Raw genomic sequence first — 22,764 nt, forward strand, 5'->3', positions numbered from 1 at the left:
TTACTTCGCTTCTAGTATCTTGTGGTCCACCTCATCCAGTGATGAGCTGTGGGCTACATGGAGGGTTCCAAACACAGACCCTCTTTTCTTCTTGATTTTCTCTGCCTGAGGTTCAAAAACACACAAGACAGAGAACACTTATTTCAGCTTGTCTAAAAAGAAACTAATTTTGGGCCATAATTAGTTGGTAAGGCCAGCCTTGATGCTTCACACGGCTTCTAAACAACACAGCTCGTCTCCCAGAGAGCAGACTGAGCCTCTGATTTACTGCCCTTTCAAGAGATGAGCAAGACTGTGTATTTTGTCAGCTTTAGATTTGTCTGTCTCCTGCCAGACAACACCCAGGGCATTAAAAGTCTCTTAGCAGAAAGACAAATCTAAGGTAAGCTAATCTTTTAAAATTCCACATCATTCAATCCACAAAAAGAGTTATCAACCCGAAAGTATATCTATGTTCACGTCACATGCTCACGATCTGTGTATAAATATATGAGGTTACCTCTTCTTTGGCGACGGAGAGCTGGAACTCAGCGCTCTGTTTCTTGATGTTGTAGTACTGGACCTCCACCTCGTGTGTGAGCTGGAGCCACTTCTGCAGAGCTTCGGGCACCGAGCGCTCCGAGTGCATCTCCTTCTCCGCTCGCTTCAGGGCCTTTCGAACCTACGGAGGAGGAACGCGATACATCAGGGTCCAGCTCGGGTTATATTCACTGCACTTTATCTAAAAAACATCTGTAAGAGCCAAAGACAGCTTAATGTTACGAAAAAATGAGTCCAATCCTGGCTCGGGAATATTTTATGTTATATGAAAGTGAAAGTAGTGATTTTCTTTTTTCATTTAATAAGAAGAATACCAGATTTCCATTTCAAGGCTTTTTAGCAGCAGTGATCGAATACACTGGCCTTTTGGGGTGTAAATACATTTGATTTGAATAATGAATGATTAGAATGTGTTTGTGTGGGAGGTGCTACCTGTACTAGCTCTTCCTCGGCGTATTTCAGCCGGCTGAGTTCACACTCGGCGCCCTCCCTCAGCTCTCGCAGCCGGTGAGCCTCCGTCTTGGCGCCGTTGATCTCGTCTCGCATCTTCTGCTCCAGGGTCTGCTTCTCCACGGCCACCGTCCGGTTCTCCTCCTGCGCCTTCTCCAGCCTGGGAGATGAGAGGTTGTTTTTTATTTTATTTAGACATCCGAGAAACAAACAAAATGAGTAGAAGCGGTCATTAGTCATCCAATTGGAGGATAAAGAAAAAGATTTCCGTAATGAAATACTCACACATAAACACAATTCTATATATACTTACATAATGTACACTTATACATACATACACACATTTCCAGGGTGAAAATAATAAAGTAAATAAAATAAATTAGTCCATGTTCAGATAACAAGACAGTTTCATTTCTCATCCTATTTTTATGTAAAATTCATAATTATGATAATAGTCATTATAATTATTATAGAATTATAATTATTGTTATTATCATTATCCATATAATCTGTTTTTATATATTTTTAAGTTAATCCAAAGGCACAACGAAAAAAAAAAGAAAAGAAATGTTAACACGCACCAGGATGGACAAACTACGAAAGTGATATCTAAGGTTTATTTTATTGTATTTGTACATCTCCTTCTCTTCTCTCACCGGCTCTGCAGGTCCATGAGACTCTGCTCAGCGTTTTGCAGACTCTCCAGATCCTTCATCATCTGAGAGATGTGCACCTTGCTGGACTTGTTCTGCACGTAGGCGAACCAGCAGCCCCCGACACCTATCACTATGGAAACCATCAGGACAAAGTCTTTCAGCCAGTTGTGTTGCGGACCTGCAGAGGGAGGGAGAAAGGGGACATTGAATTGTTCTGGCTTCAAAAACTGAGAGTGTGGGCCAACACATGACCCTAGTAACGATGGTTATTGAGTTTCATTGAAATACTTACGTAGAGGAGGGCCGAAAAGCACAGCGTCTAGTGCCTTTAGATTGAGCTTTTGTTTATGCCGCTGGTCTAATATCTTCAGCTGCATCGACATAAACGACGGTTCATTTGCCGCCATTCTGAAATATGGAGAGGGAGAAAAGTCAGCATTGAAAACCGAGTTCCTTTTCCACACAGTCTGATTCCAGTGTGTATTGGTTTTGAAATGTGTACATGTTGTTTAAATGTTTCGATGTAGCGTTAGCAGGGTCATATAAAAGGTTTGATTCAGGGCAAAGATATTGACAATAATACAGATTATGGAACCGCTTCAATGATTACACTATTTACCAAATCTGTTCAAGTTGAAAAACAAATTGGGACCCAGGGAAAACCGCTTGACTGGATCATTTACTCGTCAGTTTTGAATTTGCCCGCGTTGGATTTTCAGTATATTTTAGAAGACGCTTCATATTTTTGTTCCAAAGATTTTCCTTTTTTGCTGCAGAATACAGAACTGTAGGTTAAAGTCACTTCTTGGAACTGACATTGTTGAATATGTGTGCAGCAGGTATCACACACAAACCTCCAGCATTAACAGAGCCACTGTGAATATATTGAAGCCACACCACCATCTTAAAGGCTCAGACAACATGGCAGCCTGTGGAAACTGAAGCCCCTCGCAGTGACATCACTTCATGAGTCAGCGCTCATCAGCCCAGTGGCGAAACATGAGACCCCTTTAATAACCCCTACTCCCCCTCACCCGCTGTCTACTCATGCCGTACATGCAGTTTGCAGCGAGTCACATTCCACAAGTGTCCCAGTGTCGGCTCTGGGATGACTTAGTTACTTGTTAGCGATTCCATATCAACCGGGAGTATTGGATATATGAGTGTTTTTAAAATACTAAAATGTGATTAACTACACAGGAGGCAGGTCAAATATTCAACTTTTTCCCACTGTGTTGCCTTTTATGTCCAGCAGTGGGCAGCATTAAACAGAGTAATGCAAACTAAAGGTGCCTTTGTGTATTGTAATAAAGCTCATAATGGTAATAGGTGCTCCGAAACACATTTTACTGCTCACCAACATCTTAATTAGAGGCAGAGAAATGACACGAAGCACTCGCAACATCTGCCATAAAGATATTAATGAGTGTTGATTTCATTACGGGCGTTACTGAAGGAGAGAATGAACGCTCTGCTCCTGTGAGCCATGAGGTGTGTGACACATGGTGAGGGGTACAAACCGAGGTAAAGTGTTCCCCGTGACTCTGAAGTCCCGGAAGTGCTTCTCGTACTGCGGAAGCTCCACGGACTCCTTCAGCCACTCCACCGCGTGATCCACCGTCCAGTTGTGGACTGAAGAGGAGAGAAATGAACGACATGCGGTTACTGTTAAGCACTTAGCTGATGCTTTTATCAAGAGGAAGGTCCTTTACTTTAATTAAAGTGCATACAATAAGCAAAAGGTCATGCGACCACTTTCTAAACAGATTTACAGGATAAACAAGTTCTGCTTTAGACATTTATACACTTCAATTGTTTTTTTTAACTAATATCGCCCAGGGAAGTCACTCTTTTATGAAACCATTACCAACACAAAGAACGCTTGTGGACCCCACAACTCTGCATGGATTGAAAGGACTGTTTAAAAAAAAAATGTATTAATTAATTAAAAAAATGAAATGCTGAAAATGATAATATTTTAATTTTAAAAAAATAAGTAAAAATATCAAAATGGCTATTAAATATTTACCAAAGCCTGCACGTCATGGCGCAACTGGGAGACTTGATAATAATTTAGGGACACTTTGCAGGCTGTTTACACTGAGCAGAGAGAAGGGGACAAGAGAGGTTGTAATTCATAGTTGTAAACATTTAAAAAGTAAGATATTTATAACACTTGTGGGAGAGCACGTAGAAAGTATATAAATATTCAATTGCGTTTTTTTTCCGATTTTGACATTCTTATACTGAAAATTTGACTTATCCAACTTTCACGTTGCTTCCTTTGAGCCAGAGCGGTAACAACTGACAAAAGAAAATGCATATTGTAAAAAACGCAATATGAAAATCATCTGAAGAACGTTTTCATGCCTCCAGCCCGGGTGTATTCTGTTTATGCTAATGAAGCATGTTTAAAAAGCTGTTGGGCAGCCACATAGCTCCTAACATATTTTCAGAGTGATAAACAAATATTGGCACGTACAGGCTGAGAGTGACAGATTGCGTGCGTGCGTGCGGGGGGGGGGGGGGGGGGGGGGGGGGGAGTTTGAAGATAAACAATAGAGGTATGTTAAAAAGAGGACTTTGGGTTAAATGTTGTCCCTTCATCTCAGACATTTAAATAAGAGAAGAGGAAGTGGAGCTCTTTAAATGAGTTGAAATGATTACAAATGTTAGTGTGATCAACATTTTAATTGCCCCTGAGCTGCGTAACAAAATAAATACTCTCAGAAGCCCTTTAACCATAACTGAGTGTTTGCCTACTTTTAGTCCTTTCCATCATCAGCACTTCAATAAAAGGTAAATAGTCTCTCGAGTGCGCTCATCGCGGTTCACTTTTCCTGGAGCCCTTAAAGCAGAAGTGTTCTTCTACATTACGACGATGACTCGCTGCTCTTATGAGAAACCACCCTTGTGTCACATGTGTTATATTTATATAGGGAAGTCTGTCTCCTGCTTATTATGCAGACTAGTCAGACAATGCTTATATGGTGCTTGTTTGGATCAGGGGAGCACAGGTTCAAACCCCACTGCAGTCAGCATGTCGTTGTGTCCCTGAGACACTTCCCCCCAAATTGCTCCTGTGGGGATTGCCCACAGTATTGAGTATGTTAGTCGCTTTGGATGAAAAGGACTAACATGTAATGTAATATTATTCATTTGATTATTAATTCATTTGTAATTATTTAATTTTAATAAGTTTGATTTTCTCCTTAACAATAATGTAAACATTAATGTATGTATTTGTTTCACTTCCCCACACAAAAAATACAACAATAATTTATAGATTTGTGGAAATATTTGCAATTATTTCCTTTTCCAATAATAAAAAAAAAGTAACAAAGATTTGACAGATAATAATTTATTTGTGTTTTTGTTATTATTTGTATTATCTTGTCTCCATTAAATAAAAAAAGCTAAGTATACATTTATTTATATTTTGTATTATTATTATTAAATCTTTTCTTCTCTTGTATCTAATCATTTAGGCCAGGGGTGTCAAACTCAATTTAATCACGGGCCACATCAGCATTAAGGCCCAGATACACCGGCCCGAAATCTGCAGTAAATGGGAGTCGGGCCGAACATGAGCGTGGGCACGCCCTATTCGGAGTGGTATGCGCCGCACCGTCGGGTCTTTTCTGCCGACATGACGCCTTTTCTTGCCGATTCGGCGTCGGGAACACCACCGGAAGTCGGACAAAGGGATAACACTGATTGGCTATTCAGCTAGCGAATCAGTGCATGAGAAGCGTTAACGGAAGTGAGGGAGGTAAACAAATTATTTAAAATGGAAGATGGAACACACACGGACGGCTAATTCACCTCATCGGTTTATAGAGCTCCTGTTCGTTCATAATTTCAATGGACGAAAGTGAAAATGGAAAGAAAAACGCTATTTGTTGTTTGTTTATATCACGGAGTCTGTTCTTCTTCTCTGTCTTCCGGTTGTTCCGGTTGTTGCCTCTTTTGAATGATGAATACACACTACCGCCGCCTGCTGGTAAGGAGAGTTATTGCCACTCACGCATACGCAGTTCATACGTGCTCGGCTCGGATTTACGGTGTGTTCCAGTGCGCGAAGTCGGCAAATACGCAGGAGAGTCCGGCGACGCAACAGTCGGTGTCGGCGACTTCTCAGGTGACTGGCCGGTGTATCTGGGCCTTTAGGGCAGCACTCAAAGGGCTGGTTGTAACTTTAAGACTATATAAAAAAATAAAAAAATAATAATGTATTATATTACATTATTGCCTCTGCATTGAATTATTATCAGATTGGGTAATAACTTAATTATTAATTACGTCTGAAAGCAGAAGTCTGGGGCAAATAATTGCAAGTCTCTTCAGTGAGAATGTCACAAAATGATTTTAAGCCACATTTTTGGAAAAAAGTCAAAATCCAAAAAAAGAATTGACATTTTTAAAAAAGGAAGGGACATTTAAAAATAAAGTAACATTTTGAAAGAAAAGTAACATTTAAAAAAAAGAGTCAAATTCTGAGAAAAGGGCACATTCTAAGAAAAAAGGCATATTTAGAAGAAAAAAGTCAAATTCTGAGAAAAAAAAATCTAATTTGAGAATCATTGTGTGACATGTAGTTTATGGGCAACGTGCTTCTGTAAATCATCATGTAACCGTATAATAAACATATAATATTCTTTGCAAGCTCTTGTGGGGCCACAGAAAATGAAGTCACGGGCCGGATTTGGCCCCCGGGCCTTTAGTTTGACACCCCTGATTTAGGCACTTTGTTATGCTTCTTCGTAAAGTGATATGTATAAAGTTATTTGAATGCTTTCTAAGATCTATCAAGGAGAGAGAGTAGAAAATAGTTGATATCTATTCATACCCATAATACCCATGTGATTTGTCCCTGTTATCTCCATCGCAGAGACCGTCTGGGATATCTTAAAGCAAGGGCATAACATCTGTGTTTATCCATCTCTCTTTAGGAGTGAACAAATAAAATAAAACAATCCTTCTCTGACTCACTCCAGGTATGTTTTCCTACTGGAGCACTAAATGTGTCTGTGACCTTGGTGCAGTCTCTTGCTTTACCTTCGGAGGCCTTCCAGCCCTTCCACAGCTCCTCCACGGTGATGTGCTGGTCCTCACGGTGCAGGTTGCTGTGCTTGTGGGTCTGCTGCTGCTTCATGTCTTCTATTATAAACTAGGGGGAAAAAGAGAAGCAGAATTGAGTTTCCTGAGCTTTTCAGATCACCTGTAGCTGTGTCGTTTTACAGCCTTTTAACATGAGAAGAGAAAGAACTGTGTGTGGGTGGGTGTGTGTGTGTGTGTGTGTTTATGTGTGTGTCCATGTGTGGGTTTGACAGAGAGCTGCAAAGATTTGGCTTTGCCTTAAAGTCTGGCTTTGGATCACACACACACACACACACACACACACACACACACACACACACACACACACACACACACACACACACACACACACACACACACACACACACACACACACACACACACACACACACACACACACACACACACACACACACACACACACACACACACACACACACACACACACACACACACACACACACACACACTTTCTTTTTGCTCACTTTTCTTCCTTTTAGGGACTTTGAGAAGAGAAGGAGACCCATGGTGGAGGCACCACTTCCACCTGAGTGTGAGTGTGTGTGTGTGTGTGTGTGTGTGTGTGTGTGTGTGTGTGTGTGTGTGTGTGTGTGTGTGTGTGTGGCTGTCCTCCTTTGGTAGCTCAGAACCAAATGCCCTTCAGAGAAAGCTATAGCTCAAACCCCACGAGCTATTGCCAGAACAGTTCATGCACAGAACAGAACAGGCCGTGCATGCATATGTGAGTGTGTGTGTGTGTAATTAAGAGGTGCAGTTTTATTTTCTACTTTGGTGTGAGCTAGGCTATCTTTTATTACATCACATGTTACGCTTTTATCCATACTCAATACTGTGGACAATCCCCACAGGAGCAATTTGGGGTGAAGTGTCTTGCCCAGGGACACAACGACATGCTGACTGCAGTGGGGTTTGAACCAGTGACCCCCTGTACTTCAAGCATGTTTTTTATAAGCTATGCAGAAGTGCTATGCAACAATCTATACAATATAAAGGTCTGCAGCTACCGTAGGTGCTGCTTATTTTAGCTAAGGGACATATTAAGATAAGCATAGCTGGTAGAATCACTAGTTAAAATGCCCTGAGCGAAAGTGTAACATTCCTGACCCTAGTTTTGATCAAAGGGGAGTTGAATCTGTGGTTCTGTGTTGCTTGTTCATTTCAGCAGCAAACACAAATGTGCAACAAACTCAGAGATGTGTCAAAAAGAAAATGAATGGTGTAAAACTGACTGTTGTCGCTGGAGCTAAAGGTTGTTTTGACACCTCGCATCACCATGAAGCACAATAGGCACAGATCAATGGGTTGACTCGATAGAGCTCACCCAGTTCTCCACACAGCTTGAAAATACGTCATGTGCCTCCGCTGAGACAGATGTTATCATCACTGCTCGACTGCACCAAATCCCTTTGAAGTAGTCCTAAAAGCATTTGAAGCTACGTCTCGGACGGCTCCATTTATCACGACATGCATGCCTTTTTCAAAACCCGCCCGTACTCTGTCACATCTATACTGCGTCTGCTGGGAGCTTGACATTGAATAAATAATGGCAGTCTGGTGGCAGCGAATGTTTCCAGCTCTGGATGCATTTTTCCTGTCTCTGAGGAAAAAATGTCACCCCTGTGATCCAGACATGGTTTGGAATCACTTGGTTGTCATGGTGAAGAAACTATTGTGCACTCCTTTGTGAAGACAACATCTGGCATATTTTGCATCAAAGTGATTACTGGACATCAGAAAAGGGCGAAATGTGTGTGTAGTTCAGGATCAATGTCAATCTGTCCGTGTAGAGATCTCTCTCTTCATTTGAATAATTCAACTGTTTTATCAGCAGTCCATTTTACACACAAACCTGGCATGTATCAAACACACTCAATGACATGTGACCATCTTAAGCCAATCATGGGTAAATATCATGTAGGTGGTGAAGTGGCTATGCATACAAAACCTAGGTCTAAAAAAATTGCTTTTCAACCCCATAATCAAAGTTTCTCTTTTTGGGGGGGGGGGGGGGGAGACAATTACTTTCTTTATTTCTCTCAAAAGTTATAAACAAGTAAGACTTATTACTTAAAGGTAGGGTAGGTAATTCACTTCAGAAACACTTGTTGTTATATTCCATGGAATGCTCTTAACGTCAGCCTTCCATCTCGTGCACAAACTTATCTCGTGCCCTCATTGGTCATGTGCGCGTTCGTGTGTGTTGGAGGAGGGGCTCTGTGAGGAAGTCTGAAGGAAGGGGCAGATTTGTTTCGTCTGCGTACTTTCAAATTCTAGCGCACTCGAGCTGGTTTCTCCATTCTTACCTAGCCTACCTTTAAAATATGACATCACTTTAATGTAAACTCAACATTGGTGATTTAGCTTAAAAACACCTGAATCGTACATCTCTGCTAAAAATGACCAAATTCCACCAAGAGGTATTTTGTCATAAACCAATATATTGGACAGATTAAAATGGTGTCTCTATTACATATTAAATTATCATGATTGTTCATCCTGAGGGGTGCATGAATGTGTTAACTAATATACTCCGTGGAAACTAGAGGAGAAGTCAGGGGATCGCCAAAGTCATAAGCATTCATCTTCTGGTAACAATGAATATCTGTAGAAAATGTCATGGCAACCCATCTGATTTTGATTGGAACGAATTGGTGGACTGACCAAATTCGCACTCCAGATTTATATTGAAAGTAAAATATCTGTTAAGCTGTTGTTGTGGCCTGTGTCCCCCTCCTGAAAGCTTTTGCTAGGGTCCTCATAAAGCACCAGGCAGTGCTTTTATTTCCTTCGCCTTCTTCTCAGTCAATACACATGCAAATGAGTTTTCTCGCGGACGTAGACCATGAGCGGACTAAAGGAACCGGCTGTCTGCTGAGTCACTGGAGGGACCACAATGAGTGCAACACCGGTCCAAACAAACGTCTGGCAAAGCCCTTAATGCTCGCGGTGCTTTATGAGGAGTCTGGCAGACCTCGCTGACATTTAACAGAGCGCATGGACGAGAATAGAAAAGGCCTTATTGAAAACGTCTCCCTATGATCATAAAAACAGCTTTAAATGATTATACTTAGTTATTATTTTAGCTGTCTTTATTTTAACCCCAAATATCCCTCTACTCAAGTTAAATTGGGTAATATATTGTTTTTAGTGGTATTTTTCCCTGTTAGAAATCCATACCCGATCTCTTTATTAAAACACATGCTGTGTAATAGAAAAATAGACATGGGACGATATATATATCCAAAATAAATGTGACAAAATTATCCCAATGAAATATGCATCATACTGTAGTCTGGTTAAAACTCCTAAAATGGAATTACAACTAACTGGAATTGATTTAAAGAATCAAATCCTTGTAATGCAACACAGATAGGATACACATTTTTTTCTATTTTTGTCCAAAAAAACTGTCCATAAAACCATAATGCATTAGTTCAGAGTGCTTAAAAAAATGAGTATATTCTGTAAATATAACATTTATTGCCAGCGTGAAAAATCCTATATTGTCCTTTATTTTGTACAAATAATCCAACGCTGTTTGCACTTTTTAACTACTTCCTCCCTTTATCCACAAAGAGAGGTCTTTGTGTGGGGGTCTTGCAGCCTCTGTGGTTAGGAGTTCAGTGGGATAGCTGTGATAATTACAGCCTGGTGAAAATGTAAAAGAAGAAATTCCTGGAAAGTGTTCTCAGTTAGTGCGACAGATGGTGCCTTAACGCTGCCTGAAGACCAAGAGTCAGCATTAAGACACAATCATACCTCAACAGATCCTATAGAGACAGGCTCCGACACACAGCAGCAAACAAAGACCTATTTGTTCCAATCAGATTCCAGCTTGCGGGGAGCTGGATGAGATCTCTTCCCATGATCCTTTGCGCTCCACAACAGTCAACTGTGACTCTATGCACTTCTGATATCAACTACATCTTTCCACATCTGCTTCAACAGCACACATCAACATCAGTCAAACCCGTCAGTAGTTTGAAAGTGCAGGAAAAGGCTTGTTTGATTGATTTATTGTAGTCAATGTTATTATTTCGGGACAAAAGGTAAGCTGTTTTTGATTTATGTAACGTGAGAGCAACTCGGAGCACAACTGATTCATCACAAAAGACAACTGGGCACGCTGGATTGTGAAACAACCCCTGTACGATAAGGTCTTCCTCGTGCTTTCCCTGATTTTCAGTGAGGCGTGTTGCTTTGCCCAAGATCAAAGTAGTGGCTGTCTTTGCATCACAATGTGCTCTGATTGAAGACAATGTTCACTTGCACATACCAAATAAACACTAGGCTTCACAAAAGTAAATCCTGATAATATATCCATGCAACTAGTATTCGTCCACGTTTTGAATCAGGGCGGTTGGTATATATAAAATGATCCATTACAGTATCTGCCATTTGGTGCTGCATTATTGATATACAAAGTGATATGAAGTGTCCTGGGAAAACATGTGGACGCTATTATGGAAGAAATTAGCAGATTTTCTATTTCTAGCTATTTGTCCATTTAAAGCGTCACTGGTAGTTGATTTATTTGCTACTACTGTTGTCATACGTATACACATCATTGTAAGGCCCTAAGCTACAATACAGATTACTGATATTTCGCGATATTGGGACCGGCCCACTTCGATACCGCTAGTGATTTCTCAACGGGGGGGGTGGGGTGGTCTGCTAGTGACTTATCCGGCTGGCCCACCTCGGTACCGCAAGTAAATACCGCTAGTAAATTGTCAACGGGGAGGGGGGGTGTGTGCTAGTGACTTATCCGACCGGCCCACATCGTCCGACCGGCCCATTGGGATTCTTCCCGAACGTCTCGATGGCCAGTCCGCCACTGCTCTTGTTCCCTCTAGATTAGAACATTCCCAGACAAGTCAACAAAAAACTTCTCAAATCTCCTTTCTACAGATACAACCTAGACGCTCCTCGAGTTTCTTCTGTTCATTACTGCCCAAACTCCAGTGAGTCATGTCTACAACATGCCTGCACAGATGAAGATCTCACATGCAAGCCTAATTGTTCAACCAGGTTGCTACACATGGCGTGTCAAGGATGAATAAAGTACAAACACACACACACACACACGGCCCTGCTGTGACGTTAGTTGGGTTCTTGTGATTTCAAAGTGATGCAACACGATCCAACCGAGTGTCTCCTTGGCACACGGATCTCCCAGCACCCCGAGGAGAGGACGTGCACCTGTCGCCCTGTGACTGCACTCAGCAACAGACCCCCCACCACCCCTTAAGAGACTTTATAAATACACTTTATTTCACACCAACTCAAATATCATAAAATCATGGGAGTGTATGCAGGGCTGGGAAATGTATCGAATATTTAATATTGTGATGTGAGATAACGAATTGGATTTTGGAGATAGTATAACAAAGTAGTAGGTGTATGCATCAACATTTTTAAAGGCTGCATTACAGTGAAGTGATGTCTTTTAAAAAAAAATGTAGACTGTTCTTGTAGTTCTATTATTTGCCTCTACCTCCAGAAATCACTATTTACATTGTTTCAATATTGCGTTCATCAATCGTCAACTCAACAATACTGTCAGGAAATGGAGGTATTTGATCAAAACTGCTCTTATACATGATACACTTAATATTGGCCAGCTCCAAGTGTATGGCAATGCTGGTAAATTGGCATTGTGTATCGAATAATCAACCTTTTCCGATTGATTCTGACCAAGAAAGTAATCAAATATGAACTTCACAAGCAGCCAAAGCCTTTATTTTTTCCGATACAGCCATAGTGATAGCTCTGTGACGCAACATCTCAGTAAGTACTGTAGTCGTAAAGGGAAGTGGAACTCGTCGGCCGCTCCACATCCGTGTTTGCTCACCATTGAACAGTGTCAATATGTTTAAGTACACATCAATGGGTGCCCTTTTTGTGTATGGCCCATTATAACGGAGAGCAATTATTGATATACGTCAGTGGTGTGATTAAAGAAACATTGTCACACGCTGCAGCAAGAATGACTCAGTTTACATCAAAGCAATCTGTGTGTACGTTATATGTGTGCTTTTATAAACTGTGAAACATTGCTAGGTTTAAATATGTCAGAGAGAGATCATTTCCCGGTAACTTAGCAACACTGATAGTTGTTAAGTTACAGCGGGATTTTAAGAGTAATACAAATGTAACTCTTCAGCGCTGCCAGGTAACTCGCTGATAAGGTCGCTTTGTAAACAGTTAATGTGAATTGAATTTGTTTTCATTTCATTGCTTAAACAAACTACTTGTGTAAATAGAAATAAGCTTTGGCAAATACAATGTTTTATTAGTCAGATCTTTTTATGTAAGACTTAAGGTGTCTGGTTACTGTATCACCTGTACAAATAAATGACACATTACCTCCATTCAATAATTATAAATAAGTGTGTGAAGACGCTTGCAAGGTTTTCTTTTTCTGTCAAAAATATATTTAATTTGGTTTTATTTATCGGGAGCGTAACATTTACCATCATAACATATATTAAATATTCCCATTTAGGGTTAACCGATTACATTTCTATTTCTTTGAATTTTTGTTTTACAATGACTTAAATAGGTAGAACAAAACGTTTTAATAACCCTATATTTCTTTTAACCACAAAGACAAAAATTGATTGAAAAGATAAATACTCATTTTTACCACCAGCAAAAAGAATCTCTGAAATGTGAGTCATGAAAAACTGGATATCTCGACCACGGCAATAACGTTACAAATGCATCCTCGCATCTTAGTCAACCTCGCGAGTTTGGGAAAAATATGTGGGAGTAAACTAGCAAGAAGTGCCAGCGGGGGGTCAGGTTACTTTCAGGGGGGTAAGGGGCGAAGAGGTCTCGTCCCCAGAAGGCCAGATCGGGCTGACTTCCCCCCCCCACTTGTCACCTTCTCAAAAAGGTGTCACAACTGTGTCACTGCCTTCAATGTATCAATGCCAGGAAGAGACTGACAGTAACAGGAAATTGACAGTAAACAAGGCACATGCAAACATAGTGGGTGTTGAGTGTCTTGCTTGAAGACATATCGACATGGACAGGAGAAGACAAAACCACAATTGATTTAAATGTACTCAACATTGTTTACATGGGAACGCATTGATTGAGACATTTGATTCAAAGTAGCATAAAGACTCTTAATTTGAGTCATTTTCTCTGAGGGAGTTAATGACAAGTTATGAATGTACTCCAGACAGCCCGTTATCGGCAAGAGACTAAAACACAAGCCCTTATCACTTAATATGAGGAAACCTGACAGATAAAACCCCCTTTTAGTAGTTTCAGCTACCGGTCCCGAGACAATGTGCACCTTTCCTTTGACTAACTGATGGACGGACACTAATTTGGTGAAAGCAGAATCCATCATGTTATGAAAGCCCGCTCAGCCGCTGCCAGGGACCCAAATAAGACGCTTGGAAATCCTCAGTAATGAGAGTTGGCCAAAAAAAAAGTTGGAGAGAGACGGACACAGCTCATTGCCCTTATAAAGACAAAGGGTGTAACATACTCTTATACGTTAGAGTACACGCAGGGGTCGGTGAAATATGCAGTCGCACGTCGCCTTGGTGTGGGCAGGGGGCCAGTTCTCACACTGACCCTCAGGAGTCTTTAGACGCGACTCATAAGGCGTCCAGCTCTTTACCGAGGGGCCACCGATGGGCTGAGGGGTATAACTGTTTCTCACACCAGCACTTCTCAGCCATTTAAAAAGGACTCCTACCAACCCACCACAAACACACACACACACAGAATGTGACCGTGGTCCAGAGTGGTTTCTTTTGAACGTAAGAAGTCGTTGATTGCCGAGAGTCGCCGGGGCCACGCCAGGTCAGAGTACTCTCAGATGTCAGTTTTACCCCTCTAGTTACTCACAGAAACCTGCCCCTCGACAGACAGAAAGACGGACAGACAGACAGACAGACAGACAGACAGACAGACAGACAGACAGACAGACAGACAGACAGACAGACAGACAGACACCACCATACTTCAACTACATCCCTAGTTAGGACCCTATAAGAGCTGTATGCGTCTAAATATGCTTTCACTTTCATTTAAACGCAAAAATATCAAGGTTTTCTCATGACCAGTGTATTGTACTTTTGTATTGCCCTATTGTATGTATTTTTATTTTATTTGAAGTATATTGCATGATGGTTTGTTGGAGGAGCCTAAGACTTTCTCGTTGCCAACGACTAAACTGTAGAGTTTGTGCTTATGATAAATATATCCATGAAGCCTTGATATAAGAAACGCATTTCAAAGGAAATGGTGATAATGTGCGAGTATAGTTGTGGATGCATCCATATAAATTAAAATCCATAAACCGTGACAGATATCAAAGAAATATGCAAATGTTCTTTAAATATTAGCATCCTTTCTGAGGATGTGTCACTATGTGAAAAATGCTGACACCAGTTTCTCTCCTGCGATGACTAACTGCTTAATAATAAAATGCCTTTGACTTTTTGGGATAGCTACATAGCTTGACACGCTGCCACAAGCGGTTACTCACTGTTATATTAATATTTACATGTAAGAATCATATTCTTGTGAAAGCACCCTTGTCATTTACAAGTTTGGTTTGGTTAACTAATGAGCTACAAAACACCGGTAACAGCAGGTGTTGTTTACAACCCAGGTGCAAAGTTGTGTGTTTCCAGGCAACACTTTGAACCTGAGTGTCCCCTTTAACGACCCTAAACTCCAAAGCTCACCTCCACACTCTCGTTGACTTCTATTCCCCCGTCGTTGTCGTCGTCCAGCTGTTTGTGGATGTGCCGCAGCGCATCCAGACTGAAGCGGTCCTCCTCGCCCATGCATGGCGGCATCACGATGAGACAGGGGTCTGCAGGGGACAAAAACATCAGGTAAGAGAGGAAGGGTCAGGGCGAAGGCTAACAAGAAGCAAGATGACGTTTGTAGGATGATGACATGTCCAATTATTATGACTCAGGAGCAAACAGGTTAGCAATTAGCGCACTTCCTTGTCTTTTAGTTAGAGCAGGATCTGCAGGTTTTACCAGCCTACATAATCGTTACCAAAGAATCCAAAACTACATGACTGCCAAGGAATTGCTGTTATGTAATGAAACTTAGACATTTTGCCAGAACATAGTTTCATATAAGAGAGACAAAAGATAATCACGCACCAATTGTTGTGGAATGAGGATGTGTTTGCATGTTTGGTAGCAGTTGCCAGACAGAAATGCATTGACCTTTCTTCAATGCAAAAGGCCAATTATTTGATTGTTCCAGGCCCTTTAGTTAGAAATTCAAAAATATATTTGGCTGACATTTGAATTGTAATGGGCAGTGGAAGAACAAGGACTAGCTCACTGTTTTCTAAACCAAATGACTAATCATGTCATTTTGAAAATACTCGGTAGATCATGGATAATGAAAATATTCCCTAGCAACAGCTGTAGTTGGTATTTGATCAATAGAAATTGGTTTTGTGATCTAAATGCTAGGTGTTTTTGAATGGCAGGGTAAAAAAAATAAAAAAAATAACAGCTTACAGTAAAGATGCTGGTATTCCTCACATGACTTTGTTTTCCAAGCAGAGTGTACCATAAGTCTCACAGGAATTTATAAAAATGAATGCCATTTCCTTGATTGATTTGGAATAAGGAAATAAATGTTTTTGAGCAGTTTTAAGATGCTTTTTTAAACTAACAATACATGGTTGTGTGCTTAACATTCACAATTGTGCATTAGAAAGGTAGCGAGTGGCGGTGAGGTTAAAATTAGCCCCCCATCGAGTCCCTCACTCATCTAAGGTTAACTCAATTTTCAAATATCACTGTATTTGTAAATACAGTGCAGTCAGTGATGCATCTCATTAAAGGGATTCAGTTGTGGCTGTTATCTCTAATATCTTGTACGCAATGCTAACAACAACAACAACAACAACATAATATAAAGCATCTATTCAAAGCTGCCGTCCGTCCACTAAGTACTGAACTCTCTTGTTGTCATTCCTGCAGCGTCCCCAGGCAGCCCCTCTTGTTTTTATTCAGTCCCCCTCCCGTCCCACTGGGGAATTGAGCCCATTACTTCCAGTCCTCCAAGCCATGGACAGTTCAAGCTGGACGGGTGCCAAACTGTCTCAATGGATCCTCATAACACACACAGACACACAGATCTGAACAGCCACAGGAACAGTCTTACTGCATACAAAATAACAGGAACTCCTAAACCTTTAGCCTTAATCACAGGAGTGCCAAATCTTTGTCCAAGAACCAACAAATAATGACACTCCCTGTTTGGCAACTGGTTCAGACCAAACACAAAGTTACTCAGCAGCCAAGGGATACCCAAACAAGTATTAGTCAGCAACTCACGTATCAGAGAGTAGCAATGAGAGGAGTTTTTCAGTCAGAGAACGACAGAAATGCCACCAGGAAATAAATAGAAATTGTAACTAAGAGACAAGTAGAAATATCAAAAAGTGGTGTAGCGTCAGAAAAGCTTTGGATGCACAAACCGAACCAACTCGACATCTTGGTTGACTACTTCAAATGCTCCATACGTCTTAGTGTCTAAAGAAAAATGTAGAAAATGTGCAAATTATCTGTGGCTGTTAAAGTATTAGTTCAACTACAATTTTCAAATTATTGCTAAGAGTTAATGACACTCTCTTGTCTGTATGTTATTTATGAAGCTTGAGCCAGTAGCTGGTTAGCTTAGCTTAGCGTAGCATGGAGTCTGCAGACTCCATGCTACGCTAAGCTAACCAGCTACAAACAGCTAGTCTGGCTTTATCAATTTATTAAAGAGCATTTTAAAAAGCTCACTCACTCATTGATACTTTATATCTAGGTTATTTCATGTTATCATTCAGCCAAAGTGAAACAAATGAAAGTGTTTTGGTTACTTTTAAACAGAGCCAAGCTAGCTGTTTATCTGTTACCAGTCTGTGTGCTAAGGCATGTTAATTGCACCCATGTTTTTAGCAACATACTTAACACACAGTTCTAGGAAATATAGAAAACTGTATGTATATTTTTTAAATCCTTATACATTTTTAAAGCACATTGTAAAATAATTTCACTGCTCAAATACTGCAAACATGTCCTAACTATTTTGGGTGCATGTATAAAAAAAGTGTATACATCATCATGTACAGTAAAGTGTATACCATGTTGCGATTCTATTGGGTTCTTGATGTTGGATCTGTTTACTGAAACAAGACTTGACACGTTAGTTATAGAGTTGCCACTTGGCAATTTGCAGAATAAGCAAAAGGAGGCATCTGATTGGACGTGTGCCCAGGCTAAGTTTGGATGAGTGGACACTGGGGAGAGTGCCCATGTCAAATGAACAAACCAGCGAAGAAACTGGACCGGCCTCATCGGGGAGCCGTGCCAGAGGTTGGATAACAGTGTTGTTCAGAAACAGTCATTTGATTGAACTGGGTGACACCACAATGGCTCCACCTGTTAACATGACGATGTGTTTCTGATATAAATATTTAAATAGTGTTTTGACCAAGCTCCTGCAATTAGAAAACCTTCCTGCTCTGACTACAAGAATCTTCCTGTTAAGCCTTTACCAAACGTGTCCGGTGTATAAACACAAATATCGAGCTATGCTAAATGTGCGTCTATCAGTGACAGGAAAGATTATCCACACACTAAGGCTCTTTCTCAAATCAGCCTTATCTCAACAGTGTCCTTTTTGTCTATACTAAAAAAGCATCTGATGCTTGAGAGCAAGTTACATAATGCATTTGCTTAGCCTACCAGTCCAGTTTACATAGCCTGTTGTTTGCATAGCATGCATATCTATTTGGCTGCTTGGTACAGGAACAAATAATTGACTTGTGTTTTACACAGACACACACACTGCACATTTGTACTGAATCTAACTTTCTTTGTTTAGAAGAGAAATATTCTTTTTATTTAATTGTCATTTCTTTCTATACTCGTGGCCTGAATCTGTTCGTCATGTGAGGAGAACTCTTCGTGAACCGATTTTCTTTCTAAAAAAAATCAATGGAGGTAAAAGATAATCCTGAGATGAAAGGAGAAGAAAAAAACCAGCTGTATTTAACTGACAGTTTTTAAGCTGGGACACCTAGTGAGAAATGTGACAGCCAAAGCCTTTCCTCTCCCAGGTGTCCTAATTTTGAGCATGTTTAAATATGTTTCGGGACAGTTGCGAGCGCGACAATGACGAAGCATGCGACAGGAAGTGGACGTCGGTGACCCCGAGCATTCCGGGGGGACGCACGCAAAACAGCCGGGAGAAGCAAGTCTCAAAAGATGACAAAATTGGAAAGCACTCGGTTATTTTTAACATCAGGCTCCCAGTTGTCAGGATGTAAAAGCTCAACAATGGCAGAGGTCCCCCTAACTCAAACAGACACACAAACAGATGTTACACACACACACACACACACACACACACACACACACACACACACACACACACACACACACACACACACACACACACACACACACACACACACACACACACACACACACACACACACACACACACACACACACACACACACACACACACACACACACACACACACACACACACACACACACACACACACACACACACACACACACACACACACACACACACACACACACACACACACACACAAAGCAGGCAAGCAGTCTTACAGTAATTCACTTTGCCATAACTCAAAAAAGCTGTCACAGGGGGCGGCAGGTTTGGTTTCAAAGCAACTGATAACAAAAGTGTTTGAGCTGTCAGCTGCTGCCTTTAAAGTGAATCCCAACACCTCAACATTTCTGCACAATATATATGCATGTCATTAAAAGGTTCTGTCTTTGTTTTCACAGGAAGCAAGGTGACAGGAGACAGAGAGAAGTGTGTTTTAAGATGTCTTTTTGGGGACTTCCTTCATCTTCTTCCCTTGAGACACATGGACATCCTTACATGTTTGTATGAGTGAATTTATACATCCAAACTAGCTGGCTAACCCAACTGCATTCTGGGTGTGTTCAAATGTTAGAGAGCGACATTTCTTTCCAAAGTGTCGAAAACATTTTTCCTCATGTAAGTTTGGTGTGGCAACATGATAGAAGTGACAGTTTGGGAGTACGATTTGTTTTTCTGCTTTCCTTTTTTCACACGTGCTCAACTCAGATCAGTGACAGACAGGAATGAATTGTTCTATTTATGCAATTGGGTCAGTCTTCTCTGTGACATAGAACTCCATTAAAATCACATCAATGAGTCAAACCATTGCAACATCAGACATGTTCCTTTGATACGTAAAATACACACAATGTAGTTTTTGCGTGCATTCCAAATACACACTCCTACTTCTATAAATACTTATATACATACACAATACATATGTGTATTAATCCGCAACTGTAAATAGTTCAAAATATCCAATATCAATACCCTTTCCAGATAAAAAAACCCCGTTACTAAACACTATAAATCCCAGCAGTCTAAATTAATTTCAACGTCTTTTTTTAAATATAAAACAATATATATTCTGTAAGTGCCAGAGGCAGGGTGAGGAAGTTAGAAAGTATTGAGAGGTTGACAAGTTCTTTCAAACAAACAATGTAATTATTTTGGGATATTCGCAGTCCTAATTCTGTCAATAAGCAGTAAAAACTACAAATCCCAGCTGTCTTAATACATTACACAGCCTCTTTGATATAAAAGAGGGGAAGGGGAAGGAAGTTGGAAAGTACTACATGCCCTGTGCCCTCTGCCCCCCCCCCCTCGCTTCAAACCCGATCTTTGGTGCAGAGCCAAGATCCAGTGTAAGATTATCCGGGCAGTGGCGACATGGATTAAGATAGAAGGATATGATGGGCCTGACATGCGACTCTGTGGAGCCAAAGGGAGCTGAAGCGGCCCCTTCTCACCCGCAAACATGTCTCCGCGTCCTCAGCTATTTCCTTCTCTCACATTGTCTCTCACTACAGACTCAGACGACACACACACATTTTCATACACACTCTCAAGTGCCGAAGACGGTGCTTAATGGCAATACAGGTGGCGGAAGACTCAACCGGGATCAAGTCATGCGGAGGCAGACTAAAGAACATGTCAGCAAAAACTCCTCAAGCTGAGACAGATGAGCTCACAGAGGAGTTTCACCTCTTCGAGTTTCAGCCTCCTGACAGCGAAAACATCTCAAATACGCTCCGACAAAGTTCAGTCATGAGGTTGCCTTGTGAAGCAATTAAATACAGATGAAAAAAAGTGGAAGAAAAGGAAAAAAACTGTTGTTTTACCTATGCATACACAAGCAAAAAACTGTGTACACAAACAGCATTTTGTATTGATGTATCCGAAGCATATATTTACTTTTGGGTATCTTATTTGAGTGTCAGAAGTCTATGCATCAAATTGGTCCCTTTAAAATTCCCTCAAAGCAATGAAAATAAGCACTTTTTTTTTGTTACAGTAAAGCATCTCATTTTAACACAAAAATAACCTATAAAAGTAATTTCTTTATTGTATTATGAATTATTAATATGATTATGTTGATTCATTTCAGGTCTTATACTTCAAGAACTTATCAAGGCATTGAAAACAGTGAAAAGATCATGTGACATCCACATGTATGGGCTTACAATGACACGCTTGAACCTGATCAAATGAAAGTCTAGTTTTTTAGTCTCAACTTTAGCGACAAGTTTATTTGACACGCTTCCATGTCGAACAGAATATAATTACACTGTGACAGCCGTGTCAGCAGTTCATTAGATCCACTGTCGCCGTGCCAACTCCTATCAGCTTTCACGCATTTATGATGTATGGACGATAAGTGAGATGTTAAATGCATTCTTATACATTCCTGCATTTGATTGATGACAGACAGTGGCAGTGCAGGGACAAGTCCTCTATCTGATAAATAAAGCAACGTCTGTCTGTCTGTCTGTCTGTCTGTCTGTCTGTCTGTCTGTCTGTCTGTCTGTCTGTCTGTCTGTCTGTCTGTCTGTCTGTCTGTCTGTGTGTAATGAGAGAGGACCCCTGCAAACATTGTCCAAGGTATGATTGATAAAATTGACTCTTCAACGCTTAAAATATTACTAGGGAAAGTGGTTTAGTCCAAATATATGTTGCTAACTCTTTGCCCATCATTTTTGGTTTGTTTTGGTGAGGGTAAGTTGAATATAATTGCATTTAAAAATGTGTTCTTTTACACCGCCCCATGCTGGGTACAGCTCGATTTTTGTGTGAGTCTTTGTACGTAAATTAAATATATTCTGTAGAATTGGTAGGGGATGCTACTATGTCGCGGCTGGTGCTCAATGGGAAGCTGTTCAAAGAGCACGAGGTCAAGCAATTGGCTGGTTCTGGACAGGCACGTTTTGAACGGGCACTGCACAAGTGGCATTCAATACACCAATTAGATGCTCCAAATTGTGCGGGGGCAATGTGATGTCCATGTGTACTAAACCCTTTAACCAGCGGCCATATGGCAGCGTAATAAGTCAAGCTGAAGGGTCAGTATTAAAGGCAAGTAAATAAAGCTTCTGGAGAGTCTACCATTTCAGCTCATCAGCAGCCATTAATAAGACACAGATATCATTAGCCTCCTATAAATGCCCCCGGCTAGTGCAGAGAGAGAGGTAGTTAGTTAGGGAGGTAGAAACAAGATACAGAAAGTGTTTGTATGTTACTATCAGTTTGCTAAAGCTGTTAAAATGGAAGCTTTGTGAGCGTACTTAAAAAACTGACCTGGTTGTCTTTGGTTTGTTATTCAACGGAGCATCACATAAAAAAATTATAATGTGGCTTTAATGAAGTTGGAAAGAATCTGAAGAAATCAAACAAGTCCTTTCTCCGTCTTGATATGCTTGCACAAAGAAAGCCTTTTTTTTTACATGGATTTGGGTTTTTGTGTGATGTTAGAGCTACTGCTAAGCTGGCAGGTGAGCTGTCTTACCCCCCAGGGTGCGGCCTAGGCTATGTCAAAAGGATGTGTAACAGAAAAAAATCATCAACAAGCAAACACAAAAAGCCGTGCGAC

The 22,764-nt window shown here is 40.8% G+C and overlaps 1 protein-coding gene across 2 annotated transcripts in view; it reads right to left on the bottom strand.

Moving 5' to 3' along the window:
• stim2b (stromal interaction molecule 2b) overlaps nt 1-22,764 on the bottom strand; it is a 41,417-nt gene that overhangs the window by 4,470 nt on the left and 14,183 nt on the right. For both annotated transcript variants that reach the window (XM_079671407.1, XM_079671406.1), the window contains exons 2-9: nt 15,485-15,615; nt 6,705-6,816; nt 3,167-3,278; nt 1,939-2,054; nt 1,647-1,824; nt 973-1,150; nt 500-661; nt 5-105 (exon numbers count right to left, since the gene is read on the bottom strand). In XM_079671407.1, the coding sequence (XP_079527533.1) occupies nt 5-105; nt 500-661; nt 973-1,150; nt 1,647-1,824; nt 1,939-2,054; nt 3,167-3,278; nt 6,705-6,816; nt 15,485-15,598 (1,073 nt within the window). In that variant the 5' untranslated portion in view covers nt 15,599-15,615. The remainder of the gene's footprint in view (nt 1-4; nt 106-499; nt 662-972; nt 1,151-1,646; nt 1,825-1,938; nt 2,055-3,166; nt 3,279-6,704; nt 6,817-15,484; nt 15,616-22,764) is intronic.

This window comes from Notothenia rossii (genome assembly GCF_949606895.1).
Source record: "Notothenia rossii genome assembly, chromosome: 3".
NCBI classification, from domain to species: Eukaryota; Metazoa; Chordata; class Actinopteri; order Perciformes; family Nototheniidae; genus Notothenia; species Notothenia rossii.